At 38.8% G+C, this 21,918-nt stretch overlaps 2 protein-coding genes across 6 annotated transcripts; both read right to left on the bottom strand.

Moving 5' to 3' along the window:
- Window positions 1-1,419: 1,419 nt before the first annotated feature.
- LOC121868309 (vesicle-fusing ATPase 1-like) lies at window positions 1,420-13,238 on the bottom strand. 2 transcript variants are annotated; one of them, XM_042368779.1, is made up of 9 exons: window positions 13,124-13,238; window positions 12,242-12,330; window positions 11,214-11,346; window positions 10,534-10,765; window positions 9,774-9,910; window positions 9,162-9,348; window positions 7,100-8,379; window positions 5,753-5,953; window positions 1,420-4,688 (listed from the first exon to the last, which is right to left on the bottom strand). In XM_042368779.1, the coding sequence occupies exons 2-8, from the start codon at window positions 12,328-12,330 to the stop codon at window positions 5,783-5,785; spliced, it is 2,229 nt and encodes a 742-aa protein (XP_042224713.1). In that variant the 5' UTR covers window positions 13,124-13,238; the 3' UTR covers window positions 1,420-4,688; window positions 5,753-5,782. The 2 variants fall into 2 exon arrangements, with proteins under 2 accessions (XP_042224713.1, XP_042224712.1); XM_042368778.1 differs by having other exon boundaries at window positions 1,420-5,953.
- Window positions 13,239-14,941: 1,703 nt separating this feature from the next.
- On the bottom strand, window positions 14,942-21,214 carry LOC121868310 (facilitated trehalose transporter Tret1-like). 4 transcript variants are annotated; one of them, XM_042368780.1, is made up of 10 exons: window positions 21,045-21,214; window positions 20,089-20,232; window positions 19,513-19,812; window positions 18,617-18,745; window positions 18,229-18,438; window positions 17,746-17,942; window positions 16,566-16,716; window positions 16,242-16,370; window positions 15,904-16,007; window positions 14,942-15,679 (listed from the first exon to the last, which is right to left on the bottom strand). In XM_042368780.1, exons 1-10 carry the CDS (start codon window positions 21,103-21,105, stop codon window positions 15,443-15,445), a joined length of 1,662 nt encoding a protein of 553 aa, XP_042224714.1. In that variant the 5' UTR covers window positions 21,106-21,214; the 3' UTR covers window positions 14,942-15,442. The 4 variants fall into 4 exon arrangements, with proteins under 4 accessions (XP_042224714.1, XP_042224715.1, XP_042224716.1 ...); XM_042368781.1 differs by lacking the exon at window positions 21,045-21,214 and adding an exon at window positions 20,732-21,031; XM_042368782.1 differs by lacking the exon at window positions 21,045-21,214 and having other exon boundaries at window positions 20,071-20,183.
- Window positions 21,215-21,918: the final 704 nt, after the last annotated feature.

Here is a 21,918-nt window from a genome sequence, read left to right on the forward strand (position 1 = left end):
TGGTTCCGAGGCAGAAGGCAGATTACTGGCCCTCAGGTGAGTCACCATTACTAGGTGCATCACCATCACTATCAGTTACAGTTGTCAGGGCTTCCCTGACAAATCCCTCAAAGTCACTTTCACTGGCTCTGGCTGGCTGTGGTGGGTTGCGGCAAAGGGGGGTAGGGATGCATGGCCAATCACAGTCCGATACGTCATATGACGTCGGTGATAACGCAACAGAGACATGCACTGCGCAACCTTACCGCGCGGCTTGCGGAGGCGGGTGGGGCGAATCTAAAAATACCGTCGAGCCGGACACTGCGCGTGTATATGGGTAGATGAACCGCGGAAAGTGAAAGTTCGGTTCTGGCGAGGCACCGCGTATATGAGAAATCGCGTAAAGAGAAACCGCATAAAGCGGGGTAATACTGTATATTATTTCTCGCAGATGAATCGGTAATGGAAGTGTCATTGTCTTTATCAAGTATTTCCAAATTCAACGTTTATATTGTGGACTCCACATAAGGTTAGTTTATTACATTAGACCTTAATTTTAAAATGTACCTCATGTCAGGTTTGGTTCTTCTACACAAGATTTAGAAATTTAAATATCTGATAATGGAAGTGGGTGGGTGTGAAGGTAGGTTTGAGTGATGTTTGCTAGGTTTTAATCTTTCAACACCCTTCTATCATCTGCAAGGATTGAGCCCAGGACAGTACTGCGGAGATACACGTATTAGCACCATACAACCAACACTCACTGTACAATACTTTAGCTTAAATATCAAATTAAAATTATTTAATTTCAAAACCTTACAATTTTAAACATGACCATTGAGTATCAAAGCACTGTACGTATAGGTTTTTGTACAATGAAGTTAATTTACATTGTTTTCTTAGGTCTTCACTATTCAACACATTCACGAATGCGTCTTGTTCACGCTTCATTGCCTTGTAAACCTCTCTTCAGCATACTAACATTCACATTTCAAATGTTCATTCCTGTGAGTACAGTTTTAGCAATGGCTTATAATGTTGTTAAACAATTTGGCATTATAAAATATCATCATATTTCATTAATAAAGTATATGCTGTAGAGAAATTAGTTATTGTAATTTAAACATTAATAAAGTGAAGAACCTCCAAATTAAGAAACCAGAGTTAGTGTAGTGTTGGCAGGACCTGTAACACTTAAACATAAAAACCATATTTTCAGGTTCAGGAGTTTCAAGTATTTCAAAATTGCTATATAAATGGAGATCAGTTGTAGAAGTACAAGATGAGAAGAGGGGCTTGGGGCTGGACCAATGGAAATGTAACAATGAATGTTATATTCAAAAAGGGTGTACTGTACTGTTCTGTGTAGTATCTTTAAAGGGAATTATAATAAAGTTTATGGCAAAAGTTACAAGTGAAAAGATTAAGTAAATTAACAACTTCAATGTTTTTTAATTTTATTAAAACAAAATTATAAGTGTGAAGTTTTTTGGCTACTAGATTCAGAATAAGAAAGAACTCTTGATATGAACACATTAACAAAGAACTGCTGTGTACTGAAATATGGGGCCATACAAAATTATCAAAGACCATACAATATTCACATACTGCACATTACTGTAAAGTACATATCACTCACTATTTGCCATTTCAAAATATCATTCCAACATGGTAATTTTCCATCACCAATAACTAAAATCTGCATAATTTTCATGATATAAAGCAACAACACTGAGTGTGTCCATTTTAAGTTGTTAATTTTATGAATATTTGGAATGTTATTTGCACAGCCATAATACAATAGTTTTAAAGTACACTTAGGTGTAGTACAATACTCTACTATCTGTTTTCTTTTCAAAATAAAGGTGTCAATAACACAGATCAATACATTTCATCACAATACACTTCTACTCTCACCATCACTCCTAACCCAATTGCAAAATTCAAACCAATGACTGTACAGGAATAATACCCACGTTATCGCAAATGATGCATTTCTAAAAGTCATTGTGAATAATGAATTTGTGAATATCGGGGCAATTTTCCCCAGAGGAATTAATGTAAATAGGAGGGAATGCATTCGCAGCTGGCAACTTTCACCACATATTTTTCGATATACTTTACAGGTACACTCAATATAATGCAAAAAAATAACTACTGTAAAATACCATAAAAACTAAAAAAAGAACTGTGTGTGTGAGTGAGTGTGCATACATGTGTGCATATGTGTGTGAGTATTGATGGTGTACTGGAGGTAATCTTTCCTAGGCATAGTTAAAGGCAGGGCGGCATATAGACGGCATAATGAAAGCAATCTTGTATTTGTTGCCTTCCCATTTTTTGTGCGAGTTATCTATCAGTGTTTAATTACAGAAATAGATGTGCAGGGCTACTCAATTATAATTTCTCTGTACAGTACACAGAGATTTATTGTTGTTGTACAGTTTATAATGTGCTGGTACTTGAGATACAGTATATCATAGTTCAGAACTTTGCCACTAAGCCTCAAAATTAAAAATATACTGTCAGTGAGTACAGTATAAATGGAAGGTTTTAAGGTGATGCAGTTTGAAATTTATGGAGGAGACATCATACTGTACTGACAATACAGTAAGTGCAGCACACCTGACAGGTAGGATACACCTGCCAGAGGTAAATGTGGTGTCTTTTTAGGGGATGCAACTAATCACTGACAAAATAATCAGCAGGAAAATCTGACTTTTGACAACCTTATGCATATCATTCAACAGTACTTCTAATAGACTCATAAATTCCTCACAGTTACAAAATCAATAAATAAAGTATCATATACACATTAAAACTAGTTAATCAATTAACATGTAATGCATCATGTCCTGTTATACAGTGGTGACCACAGTGATTCAGATACTGTATAATAATAATCTGGTTAACCATTTTATTATGACCAGCAGCCAGCACACCAACATAATCACTACAATACATCCTGGTTAATCATGAAGCTTTAAAGAAAATGTTCAAGTTCCTTCCTGAAGGCCCCAACACTGCCTCTTATGTTTCCTGGTGGCAAGAAGAAGACGGAAGCTACTGAACATATTACTTGAAGGACTGAAGTAAGCAATTAGAATTATAAAAGACAAAAAGGGAGAAGGGGTGGTAGATGACCGCAGAGCAAACTTAAGGCTTGATTATTGTTGCTATCTGTATATATGTATAGTACTCTATGTCCCTGGAAATATATTGCCATTGACCAAACGACCTCTAAATATACAGAGTACCTATTCTAATTAAGCTTAAGACTGGAATACAGTATATCATAACTTTAGCAAACTATCTTTTTACTGGTCAAATTACTGCAAACTTTAATCCATTTGGGTTTAAAATCACCAAACTGATCAATACTGCTAAGTAATTGTTTCTACAATGTGTTTTTTTATAGAATTTTGCAAAATCTGGCAAAATTTTTACAAAATACAGTATAAAGACACTGGCCAAACAATCAAACATCTGGAATGTTGCAAGACTGAACTGGAGATTCTCCAGCAATTATATTTGTGTAATATTAACAAATAAATAACACCACCAAGGGACCATAATGTAACCTCAGTGTTGTGGTGATATCTTACGTAAGGCGTGATAGGTCACAGTGAAGTTTTTTTAGGATTTGTAAGATGCTCACTTTAGTGGTACACATCTCTTAAGCAGAGTTGTATTACATGTATCATCCACAGTACAGGGTAATGGATATTACTTAGAAATAACAAATTACCTGAAAAGAATAATGTAGGTACATAAATACCTGTAGTATATGATAATAAGGAGAAAATACACAGAATCACTCTAAAGTCTATTTTCACGTTATTTTCATATGTTTAGTGTCTTTCTAGAGAGGTGTGGTGGCAAGTGGATATATCGATTCAAATACTGCAGCTGGCCATTATGAAAGACGTTCCCTGTTGACACCGTTGGGAAATTAGAAAACTGTATAAAGCAGTGGCATCTATGTTGTCTCCTTGTGCAATGCAGGCTTAGTTTTCAGTGTGCTTTATCAACACTGCCCCTAGAAGACCTTCAAACTTATAGGAGCCATCTTCACAGCCTTCAACATTATATTAGCAAGAGAAATGTTGTTCCTAAGCAATAACAAGTACTGTGTTAAATTTTACATTACAATTGTGTACCACTCAACTAAACTTCTACAAATCTTGAAAGACATATTCTTACATACATTGAAACAGTCCGAGTCTGTCTCACTATAGGGAGCAGTCTCCCAGCCATATGAGTTAACGATTTAGCCAAAAAATTTGTCAACTTTTAAGCGCATACACAAAGTTAACTCTCGTTCAAGTTTACTTAATATTTTCATTATCTATACCCTGTATATTCAAATTAAACATAAATACGTGCATTATAATTTTTAATTTATCATTAATTCTATTTTCTGCTCATGCGATGGCTGATAAACACGGCTATCCAGTATTTCACAACATACATACATACGGCACCTTGTAACTTTAATCATAAATTGTATCATAAATTCTTAATACTGCTTTCATAAAAATTCATAAAATACAGTAATATCATTGTGTTAACCACTCTTACAATATCTAAAGGAAACAAATGATCAGTAAGGGAGTAATGGATACCTCTTGTGCTTGATAGTTCCTCTGTTTTTGGTGTACAATGTTGAAGATTGATAGTTTAATGAGGTGCCTGACTTAGAAGGAACTCTGTGAAAGAGAAAATTAATATCAAGGATGAAATACTGAACTCTCTGAAGGAGTTAGATAAAGCAGTGTTTACATCCTGACATGCTAAATATGTGGTCCACCAGTTTCAATATACAATACATCAGTGTGTGGCCCATTACATACTGTATCTGCTCCTTATAATTTGAATACAGCACTGTATATGGGAGGCGGGGTGGGGGGGAAGAGTACAGTACTGCTATGACAAAAAAAATTCATAATACAGTTATGTGAAATACTACTGTAGCGTTGGTATGGCCTACACAATATTCAATGCTTCCTTTTTTGAAGCCCGATAAGGTACAAGTACAGTACTGTATTAGGAATGACCCATTAGACCCAACACAATGGATACTGGTTTGAGCACAATATTCAAGCACCTAATCAATGTGCAGTTCAATATCCTACAGCAGGAACATGGAAGTTAACAACAGTGTGAATCATCTCAATATTCTCTCCTAGTCAGATTTATGATTGAGATTGGTAGTTTGTGTTATGGACCAGTGAGGATTATACATAAAAAATCAAAACTCATTGTAGGTTCATTTGCTTCATAACTCCAAATGATAATGATGAAGGATTCTGATATTGACAAGAGTGGCTGACATAGCTAAAAATTTCCCCTAAAACCTAACTATTCACTTCATGTTATGATGTAGTTTTTCACTGTTATTTCTCTGTTTTAAATGTTGATGACTACTTAATGAACACTATATATCAGTACAGTACTGTATATAAATTTACTTTCCTTTGCAAATATGATAGTGGTTATTTCATCCTTAATTTTCCTTCTATAAGTTTATCTTTAAATATACTTGTGATAAATAATTGATTTACTGTATATTTGTTCTTTACAGAATATTCCATTGTTTATATATTAACATTTACATTAATCAGTACAGTACTGTAATTTACATCATAATATTACTTCAGAAATAATTATTCAAGTTACTGTACCAGGGTATTTGATTCTTATCTTTACATTAGGTTAGGCCAGGTTATCTAATATTTACTACCACTTTAATACAACCATTGTCATCAAATACCTGAGTGACATCATAAACCTAAGATCAGATTCAGAGTTGAGGTGTGAACACTCCTTCATCTTCCAGCAAGTTTACAAAAGCAGCCACTCTCTTGCGTGACTCGACTCCCTTCATTACGCGCATGGAGTCGAGAAGACCTAATAATTTTTTCACTCCCACGTAGATTCGCCCGTGGCTAATTTGATTCATTACTGCATCAATCTGTAAGGATTAAATATGCTATAATTATGACTTTTGAAAGAAAAAAAAAGGAAATATGACAATGAATAGGATTTTATTATGCACTAATCTTATACAGTACTCAGTCATTTCAATGCATTTCTTTATAAGCCATTTTGTTAAGTTTTGCCCATATAATAAGTAAAATCTGTATATGGTGGTCATTAAATCTGGAAGGTATGGTAGGTGAAAGTTATTAGTGAATGTGAAGGAAAGTGAAGTGATGACAACACATGAAGATGTAAGAGGGAGAAATGAGTCTTTTACTTTGAATGGAGACAGAAGTGATGTAGTGATTGTTTAAGGGAGTGGCTGAGTCAATGAGGGAGGAAGTGTACTGTATCACACAGTAGTTGAGAGAAAGAAAGTAAAAGGTGAAGAGCACTAGCCTAAGGCAACCAAAAACTATCATGTAATATTACAGTACTGTAACTTCTTTCATCAGTTATGTAATCACACATAGAAATGGACAAAACTGATGTATGTAGTGTACAGTACAGCAGTCTATGAACCAACCAGGAAACACGACAAACCTAAAGTGTTTATGAATAACAATTAGTTTTTGTAAACAATAAATGTTAAACAACAAAAAGATGTAAAGAATGTTACAGTACCAGGATTCAACACCCAACCATACACAGCATTGCTGTACAGTACAATACTGTCCTTATTCTATGTCAACAAAAATTGCAAATTACTGTACAGTATAGTAAAAAAATATTTGTTTTTGTTCTTTTAAATATTATTAATACTTTTTGTTGTACTTATTTTTAATGCTTTGATGGGGACAGGAAGCCAGTGGCTTGTCTAAACCTCCCACTGTCCCTGATGAGTTTGTCTCTGATTGTCCCGTGTTACTACAGGAGGACACCAGAGTACCCAGAGAAAACCTGTCATGTTTGGTTGGGTAGCACTGGATACCTATAATACCCTTGTCACATCCAACCGAGGCATTGAACCTAAGGCGCAGTTATGAGAGGCAAGCCACTGAGACCAACTCATCTGCGGTACTAAAGTTACACTCCTAGGCTGCACGTGACCCACTAACATACGGTATTTTGTTTTATATTTTACACAGAATTTCACATTTTCTAAACATAGTGGTATACTGTAGTGTATTGTACTTACTTCTTTAGGAGATAAGGCTTGTGACTCCTCCAGAACAAGCTTAACATCATCTTGGTGTGCAATATAGGGCACTCTTATTACAGCAGTGAAGGCTGAAAGGAGGCCCAGTTCTTCTAAAACAGATCGTCGTTTGGTTGTACAAATGACAAGGAGTTTACGCCCTGAGGGTGGAGAGGCTGACAGAAGAGAATATAGGGCATCCAGAACAAGAGACTGGTAGCGTGGGCCAATTGGTGAATAACCCATCAAGTGTTCCAGATCATTCATAAAGATGCAGCTCAACTCGGAGCGGTAAGCATCGTCAAATATCTTGCTAATGCGCAAACACTTAGAAGACTCCATAAATCCAATCATGTCACGAGAATTAATAACCTTAATAAAGGGGAAGTCAGAATTCTTTGCCAAGTATGCTGCCAGTGCTGACGTTCCTGCAGTCGGTGCTCCTTCCAGCAGTAAACGGAGGCAATTGCTCGTCTCGGGAGATTGTGCCTGTTTCACAAACATCATTCCTTTTTCTGCAAGCTCTTTTGTTGCTCCCCAATTTATTATGCCTCGCTCAATAAACTTGGAGAGTGCCTCATCACTAGTACCCAGTGAGGGTTTTATATCATTTTCAAGAGAATAAATAAAATCGCTTCGTGTTACCTTAAGTTTATCGATCACGTTGGGATCCACTTCAATCTTATTTCCAAGGTGAATGTATCTCTTCAAAGCAGATGATGCAGAAGCTTTTACAAGACCCTCAATTTCTGCACCAGAAAAATTTTTAGTTAAGGAAGCAATTTCTTCAAGATCAACATCCTGGTCCAGCGCACTATTATCTCTCATCTTGGCCGTTTTAATTTTGAGAATGTCAAAACGACCCTGTTCATCCGGCAGTCCAATCTCGACTTGAATTTCTAGCCTACCGGGCCTAAGTAAGGCCTCATCCATCATATCTTTTCTGTTGGTCATGCCAATCACCAAGATATTGTTCAACTGTTCCACACCATCAATCTTTGATAGTAGTTGATTTACAACAGTATCGTTGACACCAGTGTTGCCAGCTACAGAACCTCTTTGTTTACAAATAGCGTCTATCTCATCAAATATGATTATGTGCAAACCAGAATTTGGACCCATACGCTTTTCTTCTTCCTCTGCCTCAGCAAACAGGCGGCGGATGTTGGCCTCAGACTCTCCTACATACTTGTCAAGAATCTCAGGACCATTAACAATTTTTGGTTCTCGGGCATTAAGCATTTTTCCAATTTGGCGTGCCATAAGTGTTTTGCCAGTTCCTGTAATGAAAATAACATATTATAAAGATCTATTTTAAAACTGAAGGTTTACAATATGGTTCTTCTCAGTGAGCTACAAATGATCCTAGTTTGTGACTGTTGTGCCTAAACAAAAATGTCTATCAAAGGAGAAATGCCTCATGACATTCCTGATCTAGGTGTTCACAGCAAGGACTTTTCTATTTCTGGACAAAACTTTATATCTTACATTCAGTGTTCTCACAGTGGATTCTCCTTCCCAATAAGCATGGAAAAGCTTCTAAAAGAATTCATATTCCATGCTGCTAAACTCTGTAAACTGACAAGTGACTTAAAAAATGAATGTTTACTGTATTAACACCTCCATCTATTACAGTTCCACACTATCCTCTACAGTCATCAACTGCACAAATCATTTACACACATTTGCTCCCCAAATTATGCTAACACAGTTCAATCATCTTTTTCGTGCTAAATCTCATTCTTCAGCAAAGAGTGTAAAGCTATTGCTATCAATGAGTTACATCATTTAAGACTTAGCATTTTTCTTTTAGAAAATAATGAAAGTTTTTCCTGTTTATGACACAAAATTTTTTTGGGGGGGGCTATTTTTTTCCTGAAATAGGACCTAATGTGGTATTAGTCACATGGGTAAGGGGATAACCTTGTCAATAATATAAAAGATACAAATCAAGACAAAACACTCAACTCAGATATTTCAAAACATCCCATTATTAAAGATACATAATAAACAATATTCTATCATTGGGTCAATTAAAAATGTACAAATACTTAAAACACACCTGGTGGTCCAAAGAGCAAGAGTCCCTTCACGTGTTGAATGCCTAATTGTTCTGTGACTTCTGGGGGGAAAACTCTGGAGGCAAAAGCCCTTCGTAGTATCTGGACAAACTGCTCATCCAGACCACCAATACCCATCTTCTGGAAGTCCCAATCTGCAGTGAAGAGACTTGTGTGGGAAGACCGGGCCTGAAACATAAGATCATATAAAAGCTGGAGATTTAACATTTGACAACAGAAATGAAAGTGGATGTATGGGTCAAGTGCTAGCATTAATGGTGGGATAAATCTGAGATGTTCTACAGTATCATTATTCTTTTAAGCATTTTTCTACTACAGTGGAAGATGACCAAACAAGAGCATACCTGCACAACACACTAACATAATTTCCTTTCATTCATGCTTAACCTCTTCACTTCGGGGATGCCACTTTTAATGTTTTATTTGGCTAATACCAGACGATTTTATTCAGCTCAGAGGTGGCACTGCACACAAGGGGTTAATGCTGCCCACATAACCCCCCCACACACATTCTCCCTACATTAATCAATCAACTTTGCTTTGCCATTCATTGTGGAAAAGTTTACAATAGATATTAAAAGCAAATTTCATACCTTTGCTTTGCCAGTAAGTATTAAGAAAGAGCCTTCACTCTTCTCAAAAATAACAGAAGAATTTGGCTGCAGAATACCGAAGTCAATATTACGAGGTTTACTTTTCTTGCCTGACGCAAGAGCTTCTGGGTCAGCAACTGTGGGAACACAAGTAAGTTTACTGTCTTGGTCAACTATCTGTCAGCATGTAAAGTCAACTACTGAACTGTACTTGTGGTTAGTCACAAATATATCTCTAGTAAATAAAAACACATTAAATCCTTCAATGTCATTAAACTCTAATTCAGTCACAATAACCTACTTCTTTACTTTACAAGATGAAGTACAGTTAGAATAATAAGATTTATATAATTATTTACCATCTTTATGTTAATACATGTACTATATTTACTCTCGTGCTGTACATCAGTTTACATTTTTACTTAATTCCTCTATCCCTCACAAGAGCAACTTCAATAACTACTGGTACTGTACTGTACTGTACTGTACTATGAATCATCATTATCTAAAATGTTTTGCATATCTTACTGTCTATATACAGTATATACTAAATCAACATAACATTCTATGACAACTTTACTGAATAAATATCTACTGTACAATATATACCTACCTAACAATGCTATGTTATTCCATGCTTATTCTTAGTAACTCAGCCAAGCACTCAGTAACTCACCCTAACACTCCCTTAGTAACTCACTATAACACTCACTTAGTAACTTCACCTAACACTCCCTTAACAACTCAACCAAACACTTACCTTCAATTTCCTTGATTGTTAAAGAAAGAGTCTTCTTGTCCTGGAACCTAAACACTATAGGTTGACCAACAGTAAAACAATGTTTTGCAAACTGTTCCAAAAATAGTAGTGCCATCTGGTCAGTATTATATGACTGGTTAGTGGTGTTCTTCTTCTGTAGGAAGTCTGCCTCCATCACCAATGTGCCAATCAGCTGTGTTTTGAGATTGTGAACAAACGGCTCAACACGGATCTGTTCAGATTGTGTAAATAGATATTAGTTTAACTGCAAAACAAATACAATAGAGTTAGGTATGGGACTACATGAGGAATAATAAGTTATGAATAAATTAACTACGACCATGAAATAAAAGGTTGCAAATGTAGCCGTTTTAAACTGTATTACTTATACTGTATATGGCACACTCATACAATATGAGGTCTGTAGTAACCATGTAAATCTTGCTTGAACCACACATAAATAACTTAAGCACACTGTGTTCTGAACTTTGTTGTGGCACATAACTTAAATTAGAACTGTACTAGTAACATACTGTATTTAGAACCATTTATACCAAATATATAATTAGTGGCAGTGAAAGAGCAGAACAATCTTTTATTACACAAGCAAAAGTTATGGCAGAGGAGATAACAACATACTCTACTGTACTGAGAGTCTTTAACAGGAAACAAGTTCTCACCTCTTGGTCCAAGGAGAGCATGGCCTCCTTCCGCTGAATGGCATTAAAACCCATGTGTCCGGGCCTGACTGCACGATCCTGCTTGATAGTGTATAAGTACTGCTTCCCCTGGTCAGCAGTAATCCGTACATACCTAAAAAGACAAAGATGTAAAAGTATATTCTACAAGTAACTTTCAATACTATCATTTTATTATGATACACTGTAGAAAGAGAATGCAGTATACTCTTGTCAGTACTATATCTATACAATATATCAATAATATAACTATTTATATTATAATATACAGTTTCATCAGTACTAAGACCCCAGAAAATTTATATTACTACAGTATACTGTACTGGTATGTTTACATTTATACAAAGTCTAACATCTACTGTACTGTATAGGTACATTCATTCCAGCAACTCACTTATAATCATACACGGTACATAACATATCACCATCTCTCCTTCACACTGCACTTAGGCCACAATAAAAATACACTACAGTACTGAAGTAGGGTTTTGGTAACATCATAAAAAATTAGTGTGATCCTGAAAATTCATTAGATAAAGTGAGCCACACAAGATTACCTAAATTGTGTAGTATAAAGTCTACCAAAACCAGGTGATTTGGCCCAAGTGCAGTAGCCTCTTATTAAGGCAGCTGGGATTAACCAGAAGATCAGCCACTCCACTGGAAAAAGATTGGTCAAGTTACTGCAACTCTATTCTTATCTTGGCCTGTATCATAGGGCACATCCTCAAACCTCCAAGGTATTACTGTGACCATGCCCACTACCCCTTGTTTGCAACATTTTCTCATCACCTCACTCAATAGACTATCTACATCCTAATCTTCTTACCTTTTCTGTTCTTCTTCTTTATCCTCTTACTTTGAAATCTATTGAATAAAAAATTAATACTTTGATTAGGAGAATAAAGTACTGTACTGTAAATGCACAGAGTGAGAATACACTTATGCAAAAGAGAGTAGACACAGATGAAGCAAATTGTATCCTAGAATATTTAGCAAATAAGACGTACTTGACACTGGCAGGGAAGTCGCTCTCGTTCACAATGACACAGTTGGTGAAGGACAACTCCTCGTGTGGACACTTAGCTACCCGCATCATCTGTAATTAACATTTCTAGATTAGCTATAAAAGTAAAGTTAAGGAAATTATCACCCTTAATGCCTTGCCCATTACAGGTGATTTATGATCATAAATAGAGAAAAACTAAAATAAACAGAAAAAATACTTATAATTAAAATAAAAAGTTTTCGCCTTTTAAAATACATAATATAATGATAAGTACATTTGTGAAAAAATGACTGGTGGTAGTGCTGTTCTCAGATATTACCACCCAGAGATTAGAATGCCAACACTTGCCTAACAAATACTATAGGTAGGAAAGGTGATTAAGTGTATAACCATCTCAGAGGGTATTACTCCTATGAGTGTTCATTCCTGGAACTGGCGGACGCCCGTCCCACTAGGGGTCACAGCTCAAGGTTGAATAAGTCACAAGTTTGGAAAATTGTCCGGATAAACATTTTTGGAGTGAGAATTGAAAACTCTTGGAACATTCTGCCAGAGTGTTGTACGGCACCGAGTATGAGGCTGTGAGCTCATTCAAAACCAGACTTGAGCAACACTGACGTAGGTACAGATACATTCTGGATCCAGTACATGTCCAGTACTGCCAACAGTGTATAAGTGACGTGACCGACCGCCCAAGCGGCTAAAGAGCCGATCAGAGAAGAAGACAATAAAAGTAAAAAGATGACTAAGATACCATAAAATACCAAATGATAAAGTGGTACCATGAAACTCCAAAACTACTTACATTTATACTTATTACAGTCTTAAAATTTAAAGCTTAATTATAAGCTACCTTAATCTTTTACAAAATAAAAAGCCTTACTACGTTAGTGTTGTAAATACGACCACTGCTCTGTAGGGACTGACGGGCGATGGTGTCACGGCCCCTCACTGACACTCTTAGTTCACATCCACTGTAACACCATTGTATTCATTTAATTATTAAATTCAATATCAAATATTTTAAGTACAATTATATAATCTTGGAACTTTATCCTCATCAACAGTAAGATTTAAGATAGTCTGCATTAGTTTTCATTAATTATTTACTGTCAGAAGATGTGAACGAATGTGTAAAATGTTTTAGGCCACGTCACAGGTAAACAAACATCAGCGCCATCTATTGAGGGTAACACGCACCATCAAGCCCCAGCCCCTCATACCTCTGGGACATTTAAAACACAATAAGAAACAAATATACCAATATGGGTAAAACATCAGTTACATTTATTCTTGAAGATACAATATTTGTACACCATACATTACCTGAAAAGTAGTAGTTGCCTGTTAAGTAAAAAATAAACCGTTTGTTTTTTTCTATAATGTATTTTAATGTGACGAATTATTTAAATGGGTCCTGTAATTTATGGACACCTTGTGTGATTATTTACAGGAGACTCTATGGCCATCGTTAGGGGTGGGCCTCCGGAGCTTTAGCCCCGAATGTATTTTGTCTAATCCCGAATCTTTTCAAGAATTAATAATGTTTTAAATTCAAGATTTACTTCCATCCGTATCAAATTAATTTTATATGAGTGTCCTTAATTTATCAATCACTTCTCCTGGTACTGCTGTTACACAGTGCCTTGAGGAGATTGGAACAACCATAGCAGTGGGTCCCAGAGCAAAACTGTGCAGGTTACCAACAATCTACATGTTCCAGAGTTTGCTCTCCACCACAGAGGGATTGCATAAGTTTCTTCAAAGGGAAACTGTGGACTTGGCCCAAGCACTGCAATTCAAAGATGCTGTCTATGATACATTGAGAGAAAAGAGGACTGATGAAATGGCTGAAGATCTGTAATAGAAAGCAAAAGCCATATGTGAAACTAACCACATCCAGGAGCAGAAGGGTCCAAGACGCAAACAAAAGAAGATGGGGGAGTATGTGGTGGAGTCCTCTTGTGGAACAAACTCCAATCTCAGCAATGCAGAACTTCTGAAAAGGGTCTTGTATTTTCCTTGCCTTGACAGATTGGCAAATGAGCTTGACCAATGATTTACTGGTGTGGGAGCTGATCCCATGAAAGGTACCCAGGCTTGTCTGCCAGCCTCTGCGACTTTCCTCTCTGAAGAGTTCTTAACAAAAGTTGCTATACACTACAAAATCCAGCAGGAATCAGAGGAAATACTGGTTGCTAAGAGTTTTCTAGCTAGGAAGAAAGAGACAGGTGCCACTCCTGACATGCTCAGTGTATACAAGTTGCTTGATTCTGATATTTCCAACTCTGAAAGCCATCTTTCAAGTGGCATTGACTATTCCTGTCTGCAGGTGTGAGCAATCCTTCAGTGCCTTGAGACGTCTACGCACATGGTTAAGGAGCACTATGGTACAGGACAGACTCAGTCACCTGGCAGTTATGTCCATTGAAAAGAATACACTGGATGGCATTGAACATAATAAAGTCATCAACAGATTTGCCAGACTCAAATCAAGAAGATATACTTTACTTTTTTTGCTTTACCTTTATCCTCTTCACCACTGATCGACTCGTTAACCGCTTGGGCGATCGGTCACGTTTCTCTTATTTTTCTTTTTCTTTTATGGTCTGATGCTCCCCCCCACCCCCCTCCAAAAAAATAAAGGTGTACCTGGTGTGGTAAACAGTGATTAAGTTAGTGAAGGGATAAAACATGTCAATTTTACTTTTGCAACATTTAATGCATTAACCAACGTTAACACCCAATGAGCATGCTCACATGTCCCATTACACTGCTAACATACCACACACACACGCATAGGCACTCCAACAGAACAATATCATTCCACAAGCATTGATCACCATATACACAAGTTACACAAACTTGACACACGTTGGCTTACTACTTCCATTATACACATCCCAGGAATAGTCTAAAAAACCAATTTAATAGACATTTTTGCTGTATTTTAGACCGTTTGATTTCTTCTTTTAACTGCCTTCAGATGGCAGGACCCTAAAAAAACTCGCGCTTTTGGCGCTCGTGGTTTTATAGAACTCAGAGCTAAGCACCCAATGTCCTGAAGGTCGAGCAACGGCCTTGGGAGACTCTGATACACAATAACACTTCAGTTTAATATATTTGTCTTTCATTTATCTATTTCCTTATTTCTCGAAGATCAACCTTTTTTTACTTCTCCCTATGAGATATTACAGTATAATTACGCTCTCCTGCAGTCAGCGCCTGGCCACACTGGCGCTGGGGTGACTTCTCTTGTCCTTCTGTTATCTAAATTTCTAACAAAGAATCTTGTTGAATTTGAGGAGTTTCTGAAATATGCCGTAATTTCTTGCAACGTCTTGCCCTTGGTCTCTGGCACTACCAGGAAGGTGAACAAGAGAGCACACAGGTTGACGACGCCAAAGAGCCAGTAAACGCCGTAGTCTCCCAAGGTGTTCTGTAAGAGAGAGATAAGCTGGTGAAGAAGGCCATCACACCTCCAATACATTATTCACATTATCCAAACAAACAAAAGAGGTCACATTATAGCACTACTTTGAGTTGATGACAAAGTTTAAAACCCAATCTACTCGTACTTTATGGAGATAAAACACAGGTTCACAAAAGATATGCATTATGAAAGTTTGTAAATCTGACAAGGAGCAGAATGAGGGAGCGTACCCGTATCGGCAGGAAGATGAGGGTAATGATGAAGGCGGAGGTCCAGTTGATGGCAGCAGCCAGGCAGGCAGTCACCTCCCGCACCCCGCCAGGGAACACCTCGCCTGACAACACCACCACAACACATTACCATTACCCCATGAAAATATCGTGAAGCGAAAGCATTCTGTATTTCTGACCAATTATATTTAAAAATAAACATTAAGTATTGTATTATACAGACATCATTTATATTGACAGTATCTGTATGGTTCTCAATGACTGTATATGAATGAATACCGTATATCCCTGAGCTAACAACTGCCGGGTGATAAATGACAACAAAGCTGTGGACGTACCCATCATGACCCAGGGCACAGGACCGAAGCCGAGGGAGAAGGCGGTGATGAACACGATGAGTGAGATGAGTGGCAGCCAGCCCATTGTCGCGCCCGCCTCCCTCACGTAGAAGTATATGCCCAGGCTCACTGAACACAACAACACAAACGTTCATTTTCACGTGTAGGTGTAATGTGGGGACTAAGAGGTAGAATGACAAGTGAGGGATGGACCATTCATTACTGTTAGTATGGATCAGTTACAACAGGACACAGAGTTATCTTCTACAAATTTTCTGTTATGTAAATATCAGTGAATGTGCTTTATAGGGGAGCTCTACTCACCTATGGAGACAGTCATAAGTGAGGCGGAGAGCAACAGTAGTGTCCTCCTGCCGGCCCTGTCCATTAGGAGAGTGGCGCTACCTGTGGCCACTACCTGCACCACGCCCACCACCACCGCGCTCACCCCCTCGGACAGCCCGCTCCCAGACTCCTGTGGAAGATGTTCAGTGTGCGTTAGATGCGTCTGTACAGAAGGTGGTGAGCTTTTTTGCGTAATAAACCTACTTTGTGTGTTATTGTCAATTCGTCATCCACGTAAATATTAATATGACTCCATGACTGTGAGACACGAGTACCACTGTATTAGTGTTGGACCGAGTGGACTTGTGACTAGGCTTGTCCCCCCCCCCCCCAGGGGTGTAATAAATATATTAAATAAATGATGACTCCATGACGTCACTGTTGCTGCCCAGGTATAATAGCATATTAAATCTATCACTTTATATGACATGACCCTCCCATGATCCTCGTCTCCAGAAAGTCATTGTTGAAGACGAAGCATCAAATTCCATAAGCATGTGAGGCACAACCTTAAAGTGGTGAGGAAAAGCTTTAAGGGGTTTAATTACTTACAGAATAACACATTAACACCAAAATCGCACCTCGGAAACCAATAGTTGGCGAGTAATTAGCATTGAAAATTGTCATTAAAATCTCCCAAGCGGCATTACAACCACTAATTACTCCGCAATCGAATCGTGGACCATAGATTCGGAATCAGCATGCTCAAGAGTATCTATACTGAGACTTTCAACAAAATCCAATTTTGGCCAAAAACCGCCAAAATGTGAGCCTTATGCCTTAGTAATTTTTCGACCGAAATATACTTTTCTCTCGGCATTGAAATTTAATCGATAATGATGGCAATGTCAGAAAACTATTTCTTTTTAAATAAATCATCAAGTATAGATATAAGTTTACTGTACAGGTGCAGTAACTTCCATGTGGTGACACTCACACCACCGCGCCTTATTCAAGAGATAAATATAAATGCATCTGTAACACCACTAAACAGTATTTGGACCAAGTAATATAATCAGGCTGCTTCATAGTCATCTCACTCATGATTAAGAGAGTAGACTATGAAGGTGATTCATCTGGAACACTCATCCATGGCACGCTGCTACACCCAACACCGATCATAACACCAAACTGACACTGTGAAGAATAGTCAGCTGACCTTAAACACTGTTGACATGTTGAAGATGACCGCTGGAACACCCGAGAACTGCTGGAAGACCATAAGGGCCAGAGAGATGATGAGAGGTTTGAGGATGTTGGAGGCCCCGAAGTCCTTCAGGGACGCCTTGGTCTCCTTAGCCTCGTCCTGTGTTTTTCGCATCATGTCCAGTTCTGGCTGGATGTTGTAGTGCTGGCCTGAGAGGATGGTGACCGTGAACTATGTTATAGACGCTCTCTCGCCCCTGAGGCTATGAATGACCAATAAAGAATATAAACAACAAGATATTAACTTTTTTTTTTCTATTTGTCAGTATGATAACAAACTATCAATCACATTTGACAATCTACTCTTTAGAAATTGAAGCGTTGTGTTTATGCTGCTATAAAGATTGCAATGGTAGTCAACCAGAATATTCCCGTGTTTTTTTTTTATGGTCGATGAAACTAACGTGACCAACTTTTATCGTCGAAAAATTCTCACCTCTGAAATACTGTAAAGATTCTGCCGCTTCTTTATGTCTCCCTTTAGCCACGAGGAAGGTGGGCGACTCCTTAGCGAAGAAAACCAGGATGAAGTAGAGTGTTGGAGGGACCACACACCATGCCGCCAGCCACCTCCAGCTGCTCACCACCTCCCCTACCACGAAGGTGAAGAGTATCCCTGTCGTCAGCATCACCTGGAACCCGCCACCTGAAACACCACGTGAAACAACACTGCGAGAAACCTCTTTCCAACACCACTGAAAAGCATCATTGTGAAACGGAAATATACTTCACAAGAAAGGCTAATAAAAATTTTGGAGACAGTCATGAGATAATCGAGGAATATTTCAGGACTGGATACTGCAGTAACAATAAAGAACATTTACCTAGAGTGCCTCTGATGTCTGGTGAAGCCAATTCCCCAATATAGGGCGGGGCGGCAGTGCTGGTCAAGCCCATGCTCACCCCCGTTACCACTCGACCACACACCAGCACGCCTAAGTTGTTGGTAAAAGCTGCAAGAAAAAAACCAAATGGAACTTTGGTTTAGAATTATATTTTTTGAGGATAATAAGCCAAGGCAAGTGAGACATGATATGTTATCAAGGTAGTATGACGCCACCCACCGACCATAGGCCACCCACCTATCATGAGCCACCCACCGACCATAGGCCACCCACCGACCATAGGCCACCCACCTATCATGAGCCACCCACCGACCATAGGCCACCCACCGACCATAACTCACCCACCGACCATAAGCCACCCACCTATCATGAGCCACCCACCGACCATAAGCCACCCACCCATCATGAGCCACCCACCTATCATGAGCACTTATCATAACTCACCCACCTATCATGAGCCACCCACCTGAGCCACCCACTTATCATAACTCACCCACCTATCATGAGCCACCCACTTATCATAACTCACCCACCTATCATGAGCCACCCACCTACCATAGGCCACCCACCTATCATGAGCCACCCACCGACCATAGGCCACCCACCTATCATGAGCCACCCACCGGCCATAAGCCACCCACCTATCATGAGCCACCCACTTATCATAAGCCACCCACCGACCATAACTCACCCACCTATCATGAGCCACCCTCCTATCATGAGCCACCCACTTATCATAACTCACCCACCTATCATGAGCCACCCACCTATCATGAGCCACCCACTTATCATAACTCACCCACCTATCATGAGCCACCCACTTATCATAACTCACCCACCTATCATGAGCCACCCACCTACCATAAGCCACCCACCTATCATGAGCCACCCACACACGAAGATAACAGCTGACGTCATCATGGTGGCTCTCCTGCCCACACTGTTGATGGCTGGTCCTCCCAGCAGGCCGCCACACACAGCTCCAAGGTTAGGTGAAGACGAGAACCAGTTATACTCCTCCTGGTTCAACTGAAGTCTCTCTCTGACCTGCGTCTGTGAGTCATCAGTAAGGTTAGTCAGCAGCTGTGGCGTCGCAGTAGTGTGAGCCAGCAGGTATGGACCGGCGGGTGAGGAGTACCCTATGACACATCCTAACGCCAGCGCTCCCATCGTTGCTGTAAAGATTCGTTACTATTACACACTAGCTGGTGAGCCCGGTGTTGCCTGTGTTTGTATTTTAAGAGAAGCCCGTCACTACACTCTCAGCTATTTTACGCCCATTTCCTTTATGAACATGAGGGATTCTGTCAACTTCTGGGACTTGCGGAATTAACGGGTCCTATCCCAAACAACTGTGAACTGTAGTTGGGAAAATTTTAAGAGCGGGAGCTATAGGCATACATCAGTTAAAACTACATACGACATGAACCAACCTGGACAACATTACTGACCGGCCAGAGCGGCGTAGTACTGGGTGGCGTGGGCAGGAGCCTCGCCCTCTGCCACTCCTACCCTCCTGCTCTCCTCCACTGACAACTCCTCACCCATCATCAGCCCACGCGTCGTCCCCCTCACGTCTACAACACTCCCACCGCCTGAAATGGACAAGAGATAAAGAAATGACATCGAGATTTCTTCATTAGCAAAATAATATAAGACGTGGACATAGCTCTCGCCTTCTTAGCGTGTGTCCCTTACAGTATTGCCTACTTGTACGTGTTGCCGCTGTCATTAGAAGCTTGAGTTTAGGAGAATTTAATATCGCGCTAGTCTAAATCCCCAGAACTTTATACACTACTCCAACACTGTATAATTCTCAACACTTTATACACCCCCACAACACTTTATACACTCCACCGACACTTAAACACCCCCCACAACACTTTATACACTCCTCCGACACTTAAACACCCCCACAACACTTTATACAATTTCCAACACTTTATATAATCCCTATAACTTATACACACCCCAACACTTTACACGCTCCTCTGACCAAATTTATTATCCCTTATCTGTTGGAATAAAAACTCAGACCTAATGGATTCCAGTCTTGAAGGGTTCCAGTCCTGATGGGTAGGTTCTAGTACTTACGAGTTCCAATCTTGCTGGGTTCCAGTCCTGATGGGTTTCAATCCTGTTGGTTTTCAAATTTAATAGAGAGGTTAGGCCGAGGTTCGGTAAATGGGGTTTATGATGGCTGGGGCCCATGTGACTGGCAACTCCTTAGTCCTTACACCACCAACTGACGGGGCGCTGTGTACAGTAGGTCTAGATGACTCAGGGAAGTCTTTACACTTCACTTTCTCCTCCGATTTCCCTTCACTTACGATTTATTATCACCAATTCTAATTCTAAGAAAACTACCAATATGTAATCTTGTTCAAAACAGATATTCAATACGCACAATTAAATACAGTAGTCAGGGTTATCTCTCCTCTTGTTGATGGAGGTGATGCAAGCGACATTTGTCTGAACTAACACAGTGACATACACACACACACAGGTATCAAGGTGTGTACTCACATAGCCACTGCTTGCATTGGACTACAGAGGTAGGTTAGGCTTTTTCATAATAAAGAATGCGGATGCCGTAGTGACGTCACTGCTCTAGAGACTTGCTTACACTCTTTTCCTATATCAATATTCAACATTTTTCTTTACTTTTACAGGTCTTGTAGCTGTGTTTATTTTCTGATTATACATATGCAATTCACAGTATATATAGATTTTTTGATAACCACATATAAACTGAAGAAAAATATAGGTAATGCCATTAAAAACAGTATTTGAAAGTTATCATTGAAGGGGGGACATCCCTGGAACACTAGATGCCATCCTAGATAAAAATGACTACTGTAGTATGTATATTATATATAGAGGTATAAAATTAAGAGTGCCTTTGTGAACTTTCGGCTAGACAACTTTTTTCAGGTACAGTGTCTGATACTGCTACATCATATAATAATTTATCGTTCATACAAATTAACCCACGTAATCTAACGTAACCTCTCCTAACTTGATCTTCGCTAAAACATTATCTAGGTTAGGTTAGTTTAATCAGGTGAGTTTAGTTAATTTTAATTAAGATAATTTATATAATGTAGCAACATCCGGTACTTCAGATAGTTCCTAATCTCGTTTAACAAACACTGTATTTCATAATTATTTGTGAACCATATAAGTCCCCACACCAATTATTTTACTTATTCTTGTGATAATCTTGGTTCTTCACATAATACACTTACGTAAGTTTGTTATTCTTACTTGAGTCAGATTTT

The sequence above is a fragment of the Homarus americanus genome, unplaced genomic scaffold, assembly GCF_018991925.1.
Source record: "Homarus americanus isolate GMGI-L3 unplaced genomic scaffold, GMGI_Hamer_2.0 scaffold19318, whole genome shotgun sequence".
NCBI lineage: Eukaryota > Metazoa > Arthropoda > Malacostraca > Decapoda > Nephropidae > Homarus > Homarus americanus.